Below are 14,546 nucleotides of genomic sequence, written 5' to 3' on the forward strand. Positions count from 1 at the left end.
ATTCCCATGAAAATTTGTGTTTTGCCTAAGATAGTATTACTCACAGGTTCTTGTCTGTGGACATAAAATGATTTGTACTTTTTGGTAACCTTCAGCTGTTTGGTAACCTGTTGCTTTTTTAAAACTTCCTGGTAAGTTTTCCTGGATGGGTTGTCTAAAAGCCTTCTTCAGGGTTCTGACAGCAGGTCAGAAAAATAAGCTGTCCATTTCTGCACAGGTACACCTGCGCCCCATGGCAAGTCCTAAATAACACCTTGTAGAATATAGTTAATATCCAAGAAGGTAAGCAGAGAATATAAATGGAACTCCATCTCTGTCATCTGTAGTACTAGAACTCTGCCCTAATTTGAAGGTGGATTATATTTTACATGTGTAAGATTATGAAGCCATATGGCAACTGTCTTATCTGGACCCACAAATGTGTTCTTTGTAACAGGCTGAAATCTCTCCTTTATGAAAATATAGCAAAGGCAAAAAACCTCTATCGATTGAGTGACAGGACTTCTGTCACATATCTGTGGTATAGAAACAGGAAATAGAGGACTAACTAATAGATCAAGTTCCGATTACTTTATTATTGGTAATGTCAATATGTTTGTACTGTGTTTTCTTCAGGCTTTGTAACTCACACTTAGGAAGAGGATCAGTTCTATCATTACCAATTACTACAACAAAATCATTTTAGGCAAAAACAGTTATAGGCAAGCAGAAGTTCAAATTCTGTCAATGAATTCAAAGACTGAAAAAAAATACTGTATTGGTGTTTACAAAAGGATCAGTGTGGCAGGAGGGCTTTTAGTATGGGAGTGTTGAATCATCCCACTCCAACTGCTCTTGCCTGGTGACACTCTGTTTAGCTCCCTTTCGGACAATCACTTCCTCCTCCTCCTCCTCTTCCTCCTCCTCCTCTTCACTTTCATCTGATTCAGCACTGGTTGTGTCTTCCTCATCATATTCCACCTCTTCCTCCTCCTCACTCTCCTCTTCTGCCTGGTGAGACTTTTCATATTTCTATAGTACATTTGAAGAAATGAGAGACACTACTTGTTAGCCAGTGGCTGTGCAAATGTGAACAGTTGTTCCATGTACAGAAGAACTAACATGCTAGGAAAATAGCTTTCCTACATTATGTGAACATTAGGAATTTAATAGAATTAAACAGCAAATACTCAAAAACTTTTAACAAGAGATATCTGTTGCTTATTCAAACCATTGACTCAAATCCTTCAGTGTCAATTTCCATAAACTGATGATCATTTTCCCTGATGCTTTTTGAATTCCTTCTTTTAGTATATTATTGTTTACATTTTTAGATTAAAAACAAGCGAACTATATCATCTTGGGAGCCTACGGTGCAAATGCATGCAATGAATAGAGAGGAAATGTATCCAAGAATTCTATACTCTTCAATTTAGTTACTATACATGACAACAAATACTAAAAGTGCAAAATTAAATATTATCATTCAGTGAAGAGTTCAAAAGTGAGAGGGGCCCTGAATGTATGTATGGCAAACCTGCTCTGCCAAATCCACACCTAGATGAATGTACTCTAAAAGACCTTAAAACTCACTACTGAGTAAGCTATCAACACAGACAGTAACTCATGGTAGTACCATGTTGTAATGTCATGTCTCAGTTTTGTACCTCCATGGGATTGACAGTAATAGTCAAAGCAGAATCATCCCAGTCCATTTCATTTTCTTTACTTCCTTCACTGTCTGAGGAGCTGTGCTGATGAGCTGTCCGAATTCTGTAGACCCCCAAGGCTATGATGAAAACGAGAATGCTCACACAGACTATGATAACGACAGTAGCCACACTTGGAATGACTGAAAGAAAAGGCAAAAAAGGCAGTGGGATCATATCTGTGGGACAAATTGTCTAAAAAAACCACTTCATTGTCTATGTTATGCCTGTAGAACCTCCTTCTTTGGATTGAATTTCTCAACTTTCTGCTGTCTGCCTGGAGCTACAGGGGATGGTGACAAGTGACCATCTACTAGAGGAGAATATATATGAATGGCATTTAGAGATAGCTAATAATGAGCAATCTTACCTAAATAATAATGAGCAATAAATCTTACCTAAAAAGTGAGTTTGCCTACCTCTTTTAAACCAATTTACTACAGAAGACAAGTAGTCAAAAAGTGCAGAAACAATTAGTTTCAGAACAACCCATAATGTTATTTAATCTGCATATTATTCCTGATTACGGCTAAGTAAAGTAAAGTGTAAACATCACATGTGAGGAAAACGAATATCTCAAACTTATTTTTAGAAGATTTCAAACACTTGTACTATGCTTTCAATCTCAACTTCTAAGACCTTGCAGTGGTATTTGCATGTATTACAACCTTGCTGGCAGACTCTTAAGGATTCAGACATAACTCTTCACTGACTCTTGCTCTTGCAGAAGCCTCTTTCCAGCTAGTCACAGGAAGGCACAGGAAGGTCTTTAAACCAATTACGTTATTAGCTATATAGCTAATATATAACTGTACAAGTTCGTAGAGCAGCAGTGCCATTTTCTGTGTACCTTTGCCACCTAGGTACCGAAGGGCCATATGTTACAGTAATTCTGGACCCCATTATATTGCCCTGCCTTGCCTGTAAGAGTGCAGTACTTCTTCATTGTTTCTCACAAACATTAAGGTTTAAAAAACAAAACAAAACAGAAAACACTAGTTGGTAACAGTTCTGATATTAGCAAAATATCTGTACAAACCTCCAGAAGAATACAGTGATTTTGTCTTAATAACTACCTGTTAACTTCATACACTTTGCATCAACTTATCTCTTTACATAGGTATCCTGCAGCTAAAAACATCTCAGGATTAAGTATTTAGGACAGTATCTTTGGCCTGGATTTAGTTTCATTGAAAAGGCTTCTGATCTGGGTAGATATGTTAAAATACATAGCTAAAACATTCTATTCAAATTCTGGATTTAATATATGCTAATACCTCTTGCCCACACTTGGCTAGGTGGAGCTGTCTTCTCTCCAGATAGTACTAGACTGAGGTTTGTAGAGCTGCTAACAGAAGGACTGCAGCAATTAGTTACTGAAACAAAAACAAAACAAACCACTCCATTTGCTCAGCAAGATGTGGGCAGAAATCAATATGCCATAGAAATTCAGATGTACAAAGACAATGTGAGCATAAATATTACCCTTCATATCACTTATTACTAGAAATGTCTGTCTTTGTTAACTAGATGGGTTGGAGGAGACAGCCTTTAATGAAGACTTTAACAAGGATACTAGCTTTTAATTGTAAATTACCTCCTCTTCCGAAAGAAGAGGATTAAATGTTGCCTTCCTTTATACCTATGCACTGATATATCTGTGAGGTTGTACAAAGCATAACTGTGGACTCCAGGGCTTCATTTGTTGACTAGGCTGAATCAAAAGGGAAATACTGACACAGCAGAATCATTAAGAGCAGTTTCTGTTAGATTCTCACATACCTGGGCTGTGAGAAGCGCTTATGCTTCCCTCTGGGTGGTAGACAGGTTGGAGAAATTGTGGCTGTACCATCATATGATTTACATGGTCCATAAAGTTGGAGCTGGAGCTGTGTAGAATATTAACCTGGCACAAGACAAGAATAAGAGATCAGATATTAAAAACTGCTCTGTATTCCAAGTGTGCTGGCACCACACATTGCACTGTATAATGAAGGTCAACAGCAGATAGGAACATTATTATATAGAGCTTATGGACCAAATTCATATTTTAGCCTAGAGAAAAATATGAAGATTAACATATTTCTTGGTAGTAGTAATACTGTGGTGACAGGGGAAAGGAGGCTCTTTTTTAGTTTTACCTTTATAGTAAATTGTGCCTTTTTCTCTATGTTTATCAGTTTGCAAATGTTCCCTGAAAGTTAATGGGAGGTTAGTGGGCTGGACGTTGTCAGTATAACAAGCTGGTTGAGACCAAAACAAAAACTGACTTTCCTCCTCAAACATACCTGAAATTATGTAAATTACCAGGAATGATCTTCATCTGATGAAGAACATTTTATTAAGGTCATTGCAAGGGAATAGGGAACTTGCCAATACTGAAAAGGTAATTTCAGTAAAGAAAAGTATGACCGGTAAAGTTAATAAAAAGATTGTAAGGAAAAAATCATGATACTGTGATGAATTAACTTCTGCATTTTCAGAAAACATATATAATATATTTTATGTTTTGGTTGCACCAGTGATGCTAACCTGGTCCTTCACAGATGGATCCACACCCAGGAGCATCCACAGAAGTAACACTTTGTATCTGCATGAAACTTAGAACTTCTCCCTTGTGTAATTACAATTACAACATGCCAGTCTTTCTACGAACTTTAAAACTCAGTGTGGCTCTGAAGAAGAGGCTAGTGCTTGCTCATCTTCGAAGTTTGACTGAATCATTGCTTACCTCCAGGTTAAATTCATTGCTGGTGTAACGCCCATTTAGCTCTGAGCACTTCACCCTGAACTTTCTGTCAAAGGTGGCAGAAGTGTACCAATTCCGATACCTAATCTGCCGAAGAACCTGTTCATAGTTGTGCATGGTGTCCACGCCTGAAATGGTAGCAAAAGCAGTTAATAATCAGAAAGAGATGCTATTTTAAAAGGCCTCTGTGCAGTCCAGGAGAAGTCAAATGTTCAGAGAAAATACAAAATTTGTCAGAAAAATCTGAAAATGATATAAAATAGTCTCTGATAGTGACACCAGTCCATACTAACTTATGTGAGAATAACTTTTGCAAATGACTGTCTGTCCATAGTGAAGAGGTAAAATTACAACAGCAAAGGTTTAGAATAAATTACTTAGTAACTGAAAAAAAAAAGTCAATGAGTTATCAGCACTGTGTACTTGCAGGTGCCACTGCGATGGTCCACAAGAACCCCAAAATTTGTCTTAATGAAAGCAGAGTTGCTATTTTCCCTGTTTGGTGAGTGGCAGGAGTTGTGCAGAACTCAGGCAAGGCTGTGCTGCATTCTACAGGATCAACATGGCACACTCAAAGAGCAAGATATAGTTATACTTCTAGGGACATAATCTCTTCTATACATCCTGGTACACTATCTATACATCTTATGTCCAGTTGCTTTAAAACTTGTTATTTCATAACGAGAATGTAATTGTGGATGGGACTAAATTAGGGGAAGTTCGTGAACATACCGTAGATTGAATATCCTGCTGTAGAATTTGTGGCATCGAGATGTTTTCCTTGAAGCTCCTCATGATCTAGTTCTAAACACTCTTTTTGGGGATCTAGTTCCATGCCAATGACCAAAATGTCACAGAAATCCAGGTTGTGAAGCATTTCCTCTAATACAACTGGCTTGTTTGCTGTGAACACATAACATACACCATAAAAAATAAGCATCTCAGAGAAAGGATCGCAAAATAGCTCCTCAGTTGTTTATGTGCCTTGAACAAGGGCTTTCAGTTTTCACAAAGATGGCTGAATTACTCTTCACTCATATTAAAAACACAGGCCACTTGAAGCAGATCAAAAGTAAAGTGTTCTTACTCACATGATGAAATGACAAAGGCCTACAGAGATAGAAGATAAATTGCACCACAATAAAAGGCATTCAAGAACAGTGCTGGAAGTATAAATTGAAATTTGATCCTGGAAGGAAATTCACATTAACAATTCCGCTTTTCACTACTGTATTGATACCAGGTTGGTTGTGCACATTCATTCTTGTCTCAAGGAAACCTGAAGTGGAAAAATAATACATCAAATGTATCTATGCTTGCATGATTTTCTCAGCTACTCTGTGGCCCATGAAGCATTCTGCATTACAGAAACTACTTTGCTGTCTATCCAAGAACATGGTCTTGTCATAAGTGGCATGATCCTACTTTATGGGACTTGGAGAAATAGAGTTGGAAATTGAGTAACCTTTGATGAGTAAGTAAGGTTAAAGAATGTCAATGGAAGAACAGTGTATAGATTTGCTATTTTACTTCTCTGGCTAACTTAGCACAAACTAGATGGCAAGACTGCTTAACCAGCTCGTTGAGATTGTCATCACAGATACAAAGATGGGAATCTTGGGATTGTGATCCATTTTATGAGTCTCAGTTTACAGCATATATGTGGAAGGAACTGCATTAACCCAGATCCCGAACTCCTGATACAGAGAATTTAGATATATGATCTCTAGATATCACTAGAAAGTGTTCTACCTTGTGCGAAAACTTCAGAGCCCACTCAAACTTACAGGATAGCTAAATCCGAATCACTCAGAGGCTGATGGGCTGGAATTGCCCCTAGGAAGTTGGAAGACAGACAGACAAGAGCTGGGTTGCAGGGGGCAAGGAGGGGGCACTGATTTCCTACAGGACCAGGACCAATGGCTACAGGTTGGCACTCAGGATCCCACACAGGCAGAGTCGGCTTCAGAGCCATGGCCATTCTGCTGCCTGGGGCAAGTGCCTGCTCTGCCTCTGATTAGACACACACTTAGCTGGTCCTGGGATGAGGGCAGACAAAGTGACTAAATGCTTCATTACAGCATGTATGTCTGCTGCAGTCATGATTCTCAGGTTATATAATTTTCCAGTAAGTGGAAAGAGAGCTATGGCTAGATATAGCCATAGGTGTCATAGCCAGAGGGTGTCATAATGTTTTAGGAATGTGCAGTATCATATATGCAGTGTCTTTTAAGAGTGTGAAGGATATTGCTCACCCTTATATGCAAGCTTTTTTTTTAATACCTTAAATAAATGCAATGAATACTGCAATATACTTTCCATTCTTTGAAACAATCATCATTAAAAAAAATCTTTGAAAATGAGGTCCACAGGATTGTTGTTTCCTGGGAAACTGAGGCATAAGGTAACTACATTACTTATGAAGTTTACTGATTTCTGGTCAGTAGCACAAATGGTAACAGAACAGTAGCTGGAAACAGAAGAACAGACTGAAACGTCAAGCACAGTCAATCACTGCTTTCCACTCTATTAATATAAGTAAAAATAGTATATTAAACAATTCTAAAGAAACTATTCAACAGAATACATGGAGAAGGATTTTAGTAGTGCAAAGGAATTATTCTGAAACAGGACAGCCACTGAATGGGAAGGTGGCTTTTTATGAAGCACATACAGATGCGCTTCAATGAGCAAGGAAAGGGAATAAAGTTTGTTAACTTTTCAGTATATTTATTTGTACCGAGTATGACATGACTGTTGCTTAACATGGTCTAATTTCATTTGCATGAATTCCTTTGTGTTGTTTGTGCTATACTTAAAATAATAAGAGGTCATATTATAGAATAATATTTAAAATAAATATACAAACCTTTATCATTTTCTTTTAGGTCCACTGGATACTCCATTTTAGTGACTGTGCTGACAATCCTGATATCAGGTAACAGAGTAACACCTCTTTCAGTTTCAAACTGTGCAGCTGGTCTAGCAAAGTGGTCCATCCCACTTACTGTAATCTTGGGCTCATTGGCCTGAAACACCATTACATATGCATCTATATCTGGGATACTAATGCAGACATCTTCACCAAAACATCTGAAAAATACATTATTCATTAACTGCATGTAACACTTTGCACATCAGAGACACATGGCACTTCCACTGTCCCAAATCTATCTGATGTTTCTTACTGTTTTCTCAGATTGGTCTGTTTCATACTTGGACACCGCTACATATAAGGACATATATCTGCATCATCACATAGGTTAGCACTGCCAGTAACAGCTCCACTCATCTACTTCTACATTCACAGCTACTGCAATTACATTCATGACAAGCTCAATCTATAGTAAGGTCACTACGAGAAAGGTTTTGGTGCTTAACTGATGTTCAACAAAGAGCATTAAATATAATTATATGGTGGCCACAAATTGCAGTAAACATGTTCTGAAGGCGATATCTAGTGCCTGTAATATATATATATATTTTGTTATATGTGAATAAAGGGCCTAGTTATCAATTTAAATCGGATATTTCATGATTTCATGAACTCATTCTTGTAGCCCCTGAATTTTGCCGAGGGTGGGGTGGAGGTAGGGCCACATTAGCATTTTTGTTGAAGCAGCACTGTATTTTTGGAGAAAATTGTCTACTATCTCTGCCTTTCTGCACCATGGCACACTAAATCAGAAGATGCTCTCCACACCCTTTGGCTGCCCCACAGCGTTAGGCTAACCTAATGCTAAGTAAAACCTGCTAAATGCTAAGTAAAACCTAAAGTAGCCCACAGAAGGTGGATGTGGTATTCTCTGCACCAGTTTGTTTCACTCAGCAAATCTGCTGTACCACAGACCCAGCCCAGGGGAGCTGAGGCAGGCAGCTCCTTCGCTGTGTAGAACTCTCAACACTGTACACGGATACTCACACAGTTGTTGCATGAGAACAGACGGGCACATGGATTTCTGCTTAACACAGGACACTTATGGTTGAATAATGACAGCCATATAAGGATATAGACAAACACTGTTTCTAGCATAGCCATAATGTTCTTATGAGTGTATAGTCTGTTAGTTATAATAGGCCAGCTTAAAAAGTCAGGACTGCAGCTGTGGCCGAATAACCTGTGGCTTTTTTAAAATGTACATTTACTAAGAATATAAATGCATGTGCAGTTCAGACTGTAAACAGAACACAACTAAATAACATTCACAAGAAAAGATTCTTAAGAGGAAAATACTGAAAGAAAACCAAAAAGTAATTCAGCATAAAAGTAAATTAATGTAATGCCTTATGCCTAGTAACATAAAACTTAGAATTATCAATATAATTTCAACAAAAGTCTCCTTTTTACATTTCCAGAAGAAAAAAAGTAATTAAAAATGCTTCTAATCAGTTTAGTTCAAGTGTAACTTACTGGACTTTAGACAAGACTTTGAGACGCCGTACACCTGCGGTAGGAAACTGCCTGGAGTTGATATATGAGACCTTTTGGAGAGCTTGATTTATATTTTCAGTGTCATCTCCTTCCATGACAAGGACTGACTGGGAAGGGTTGAAGTGATACTGGGAGAAATGCATATGGTGATTAGTATTTACAGTACCAAGTTCAGAGTACAGAACAGCACATCTTACGGAGTGTTTCTTGGAGACAACTTTAAAATCTAATAATTCAAAGGAAAATTTCCTAATAGCTATTGTTGTCTGAATGCATATGCTGTTCCCCAAAGCATGCACTTATCAGTCATCTATGTCATCTCTTACAATTATTAGTACAATTAATTTTAAAGTAAATAAGTCTATATTAGCTCTACCATTTCCTTGGAGCCTTACTAACTTTGCTGATAGAATTTCTACAACTGTATAGTTCAAAAACATAACTTGCTATAATTATTATTCTCACATAATTTTTTGAGTCAAGTATATTCCCATTCTGGAAATACTGCCCTCAATGAAAGTAGGTGGCAGAAGCACTTGTCCTGCTTTCTGGTTAGTTTTATCCTGGGCTCCCTTTTTGAGATATATTTCAGCATGAATGAATAAAACGATTATAATGTTTTCCTGCTACATCTTCATTAATGTCAATCACAATCAAGGGGATTCTGCTGTCTCTGTCTCATGATCAATAAGGGGTGTCATGATTTAAAATGGAACTGCTGCTTGCATAAAGCCAGCTGCTCATTTGAGCTGACACACTCTGCCAATTCGGTAGCTATTCCTAACAGTGCATTAACCACTAAACAGCCTTGCTGACTAAGAAACTTTGCTCCTGTATCTGCATAGCAAATTATTATTATCTTTATTGTAATTCATTATGATTTTTTTTGTCTGTTTTATTTTTCCAAAAACCATCTCTGCAGCAGAGAAAAACAGATTAGCTCTGCTTAAATTCACACCCCACTGCTAAAAATACAGAACACAAAGAATTGCGCCCTCCTACCATATGCAGTTCCTTCCTAAATCTGGGTAGGAACATGTTCTATTATATACTGAGTGTCTACACTACCTTACAAAGAGTTAAAAAGCAAAAGAGCAAATAGCCTGTGAGGAAGCGAATGAAGCACAGGGCTCTCTGTCAAAAACACAAGAGGCTACTGGGTTCAAGGCTTGGGCAGGAAGGTCACAGTGTCCTGAGGGATATTTTCTAACAGAGGAGGGGACTAATGCTAGGCACAATTTGCAAGCAATTTTTTGTTTTGTTCACTAGCAACAGAACAGAATAGAATAATCAAAAGGAGACTCTAGCAAGCTAGTTAACTTGATAGCTCAGCTGCCAAAACACTGGAATGCTGCCAAAAGGACGGGAGAAAGCCCTAGTCTTGAGCCATTTTGGTGTTTCTCATTAAAAAAAGTTAAAAATAGCAACAGTTTAGACAGTGTCTCTGAGAGCTCTAAGGGATACCTGAAAATTGGGCTGCAGACATATAAAGAAAACCCAACACTGCTATGTAAGAAATTGCATTACAACTGCATTCGGCTTTTCTAGGTGGTTACAAAGGTGATGCTCCAGGAGTCCAGAGTGACTGGTTAAAACTCCTAGTATCAATTGGGTACCACGCAGCCTACTAAATACCACACAAATACTCACAAAAAACCTATCAAACATGCTTGTCTCAGATCAGGTATGTTTATTTTTGACACCAGACATTCTTTCTTAATTTTCTGTTGAAGGTCATGGGCGAACTGTTCCCCTTTGAGCGGCTTTCCGTCAGCCCTGTTAAGAAACTGAGCCACAAAGTACCTCTGCCTGTACCTTTCATTTTTCCCTCCTGCTGTTACATTGACTGTTGAGCTAGCTGAGGAGGTAAAAATTAAAGCAGTAAATTTAAAGAACCACTCTGCCTCTTCTGTAGCTTGGAAAACATTTCGAAGAAAACGAGGAAGACAATCCCTCAGCTTCATTTTTGGCACAGCACTAATAGTACAGGAAGAAAGGCAATCACCCATGCTGGAGTAACAGTGGGAGGTTTAACAGATTCTTCCAATCCCCTGAAACAGCAAATTCTTTGAATACTATTGAATTTTGGAATATGACAATAGGGGAGGAATTAGTGTTTTTTTTTAAAAAAAAAAACACTCTCCAGCAAGTGTATGCTGCTTTAATTCATGTCAAAATCCTATGCATATCTTACTGGCATGGAACTTGAGTTCCTAAAATAAAAAATCATCGTGCTCATTGTGTGCACTAACATTTTAAAAGAGTTTTTACCTGTAAGTACGTCATTTCCACAGAGAGGCAGTGAAGTGAAATTCTTTAATGATGCCCTTGATATGATTAAGTAAAAGAATTACTTTGAGGAGTCTTTGTTTGTAAGTAAAAGCTGAAGTTAGCAAAATGGCACCTCAATTTTAAATTGCACTTGCAATTTGAGTTTTTACCGTGGTCTTCAGAAACATACTGGCTATACTATACCACTGTATCTTATTACTTAGAATTTCAGAGTCTCCTGTTTTGTACAACAGAAATAGTTTAGCTACTACAAATGTATTACATAGCACTTTCACAGCATAGGCTAGCTCAAGTTTTACATTACCAACCTCCTGTTCCCTGAAAAACGGAACACCAAAGGAAATGTGTTGTTTTAAAGGTCTGCATGATCTGCAGCCAAATTATCTTTCCAGGAATTTTCATTTAATTTACTTTAATTTGAAGCATAGCTGTGGAAGATTGTATTGTGACTAGTGGACTACAAATATTTTAATTCTAGCTATCCTTTGAAATACATCAAGAAGTTTTCCAGCTTACTGAAATATAGATGGGAAGGTATATGTATTAGGCAAAAGAATACTTACCATCTAATAGCTACTTCAGTAAAGAAAAATACTGTTCATGTAAACATTAGAGAAGTTATTCAAGAACCTCCATGCATATTCAAAAGAAATTATTTCTATGAATGCAAAGCAATCTTGCTACTGTGTCAACAGAAACGTCATTTTCCTTTCTTATAACAGTGTGACTGCATCAGTAAAGATTTATAAGCACAATATATGCCATATGCATAATAAGGATGAGTAATGACTTGCATGCAAATGTCAACTCTGAATTTCTCGACTTTGATATATTTTATTGTTCAGCTTTAATATCTCATAATATAGTTTTCCTCTTGGAATTCCTTTTTCAAGTATTGGACTTATTTCAAGACATTTGAACTTATTTCTGAGTTTCTTCTATATGAGAGAGATATGCTGTATATGTGGTCTGTTGCTTTAGAGCTATTTGAAATCAAAATTTAGTAATTCTTTGCAACCATTTTTCTGTAGAAGTACCAAAATAAGAATGAGTACACAACCTGGAAATTCTTACAGACTCTGAAATAGCAGAAGCACATTACTTTCTGAGCATCTAACTTTGAAATAATGGAAACATTTTTCTTTGCTATGTCACAGCTCTTCTACTGTTCTGCTTTTTCTTTGCATGACTTTATGGGAAATTACATTCCTTCTGGGAGTACATTTGTACTGTGTGTACTCTACCTTGGGCTCTCCACTTCATAAATCAGCTCTAAATTTTTATCAAAGATGATGTCAGTTCATCCCTCACCTTTATTCCTTGTCCAAGACTCTCAAGAGAATTAATATCCAGACCTTCCTTGCAGGCTTGCAAACAGGAAATCACTTTCTGACTCTCAATTTTGCCAGGCCGGATAGTAAGACTTGCCAAGCTGCCATGGAAATATTGAGCAAATCTGGGCTTGGTGACTTCACCTCCTGCAAGAAAGAGAATACAAAGTAATTGCCGATGCAAATACACACACACACACACAAAAGTATGGAGTAATTTACGGTGTTTTAATATATGTTTAAAGAGTTGATACCAATTTTAGTCACGTGCTTTTGCAACTCTTTAACTGCCTTAGAATGAACATAATCCTAGGTACGCCTTGTGCACTGTTCGGTGGTACTCAGTACCAGCCTCCTATCTTTAAGACTGCCAGGTGTTCATTCAAATGCTGGGAAGCATATTCTGAAATGAAGAATGGCTTCCCAAACCTGTGCCCCAGAAAAACATAACATTTTCACAAGTGTAGAAAAGATAGCTATTGGGCTACTTCAACATTTGACCAGGCTGCAAATAAGAAAAATTAAATGACCTTCCTCAAAAGCTTATCTCAGTGATGACAGCATTGTGAGTGATGAACATGAACTTGCAGGAGTGTTTAAGGCCCTACCTTCACTTATACAGACTATCTAATAGAAGATCATTTATGTAGGCTTTCTTTCCCTCCTCCCCAAACATAGCACCTGAGAAGCAAAGGTCACAGGCGTGCTCAGAGTGGTGGCATAGCTGGAGGAAGCAAACTGCCGCACTCTGTACCAACTACTGTTTCTAAGGAGATGCTGTAAATCCTCAGCAGAGAATACAGGCCAACGCACAGCACTATGGTAGAGAGATTGTAGGTTTTCCTTTACCCAAACCAGTGCATTTAATACCAGATCAGGTCTCTCCACTGTACATTAGGTGCTGTAGCTAACACTCTATTCTGCCTAAATCTGTGCAGGAACACCGAGCTTTAGGAGTTGTCAATAAAATGTGATTACTGCCTGCAACAGTGATCACAGCATCTAAATTACCCTTGGGATATTTAGTAATTTACTCATCCTCTTCTAGGAAAATTTTTAGAGCTTGTCTTCCCTGCAAGTGTTAGCCTGCGTCAGGATATGTGAATTACTTCATACCTTGGGCCTGAGAGGAGTAAGAGAGCCATACAACAGTGAAGACAGACAGACAGACTAATTAGATTGGCAGCTGATCAGATTTGCAATTGCTATCTCAGAGGTATCTCAGTTCTACAGTGTTGGTAGCCTACGTGTAATAAAGGAGAATAAGCTAATTCTCCTAGGCCAGCTAGCTTGAACTTTAACTTGGAGATTCGTATGTGCAGTGGGGTTAAGACTGGAACAGAGTGACGAGTTTACCTTAAGATGCTCTTGTAACCTAAGGGTCTGAAAACCACCTCTTCTATTTTGTGCAATAGCACAAGCTTTATGAAGAAGACTCCAGTTATTCTATGTGTACTGCAAGAAATCAGAGTATCAAGGTGGGCTATGTCTTCATGGAAGGAGTTAGTTTTTGTTCTTTTATATTAACAATGCAGAACAAACTGTTTCTCCAATCCAAAGGAAGATCTTCAGAGATTATTTTTTTTCCCCATCTTTCATTTCTCTGTGAATTCTACAGAAGACTTTTGGGCACTTTTTTTGAGGTTTCATAGAAATTTCTGAATTAGCTCATACAGTAATTAGGACTTTCTGATACTTACCAAGATAATTATTTGGTAAATAGGTAGTACACCAAAGGGATTTTTCAGTAAAAAAAAAGAAAAAAGTTCTATTTATATATAAATATATATATACACACATTGTCTTTAAAAGTACATATTGCTACTATTACAGCAGCAATGTATCCAAACAGAAAAAGACAAATTAAAAAAGCAAAAAAACCCTTTCTTTCCCCCCACTGAAAGGAGACAGAGAAAACCAGATGAGAACTTATGCACATGGGAAATCAGTGTGTGCTTTGAAGCTTCATATTCTCAATGCTTCACACACACGTGAAGAAACCAAGTTCCAAGGCTAAAATATCAACACTAATCCTGGAGCTTTGAAATGTTTTC

At 37.7% G+C, this 14,546-nt stretch overlaps 1 protein-coding gene across 1 annotated transcript in view; it reads right to left on the reverse strand.

Moving 5' to 3' along the window:
- Positions 1 to 469: 469 nt before the first annotated feature.
- The window catches only part of CLSTN2 (calsyntenin 2), a 274,479-nt gene continuing 260,402 nt past the window's right edge, over positions 470 to 14,546 (reverse strand). The window contains exons 10-17 of the mRNA XM_088530160.1: positions 12,473 to 12,639; positions 8,849 to 8,997; positions 7,307 to 7,530; positions 5,170 to 5,340; positions 4,420 to 4,565; positions 3,471 to 3,594; positions 1,647 to 1,831; positions 470 to 1,011 (exon numbers count right to left, since the gene is read on the reverse strand). Coding sequence (XP_088386286.1) covers positions 796 to 1,011; positions 1,647 to 1,831; positions 3,471 to 3,594; positions 4,420 to 4,565; positions 5,170 to 5,340; positions 7,307 to 7,530; positions 8,849 to 8,997; positions 12,473 to 12,639 — 1,382 coding nt within the window. The 3' untranslated portion in view covers positions 470 to 795. The remainder of the gene's footprint in view (positions 1,012 to 1,646; positions 1,832 to 3,470; positions 3,595 to 4,419; positions 4,566 to 5,169; positions 5,341 to 7,306; positions 7,531 to 8,848; positions 8,998 to 12,472; positions 12,640 to 14,546) is intronic.

Source organism: Tinamus guttatus, unplaced genomic scaffold (genome assembly GCF_059628265.1).
Source record: "Tinamus guttatus ecotype Peru unplaced genomic scaffold, ASM5962826v1 Tinamus_guttatus_pri_ptg000364l, whole genome shotgun sequence".
Taxonomy (NCBI): domain Eukaryota; kingdom Metazoa; phylum Chordata; class Aves; order Tinamiformes; family Tinamidae; genus Tinamus; species Tinamus guttatus.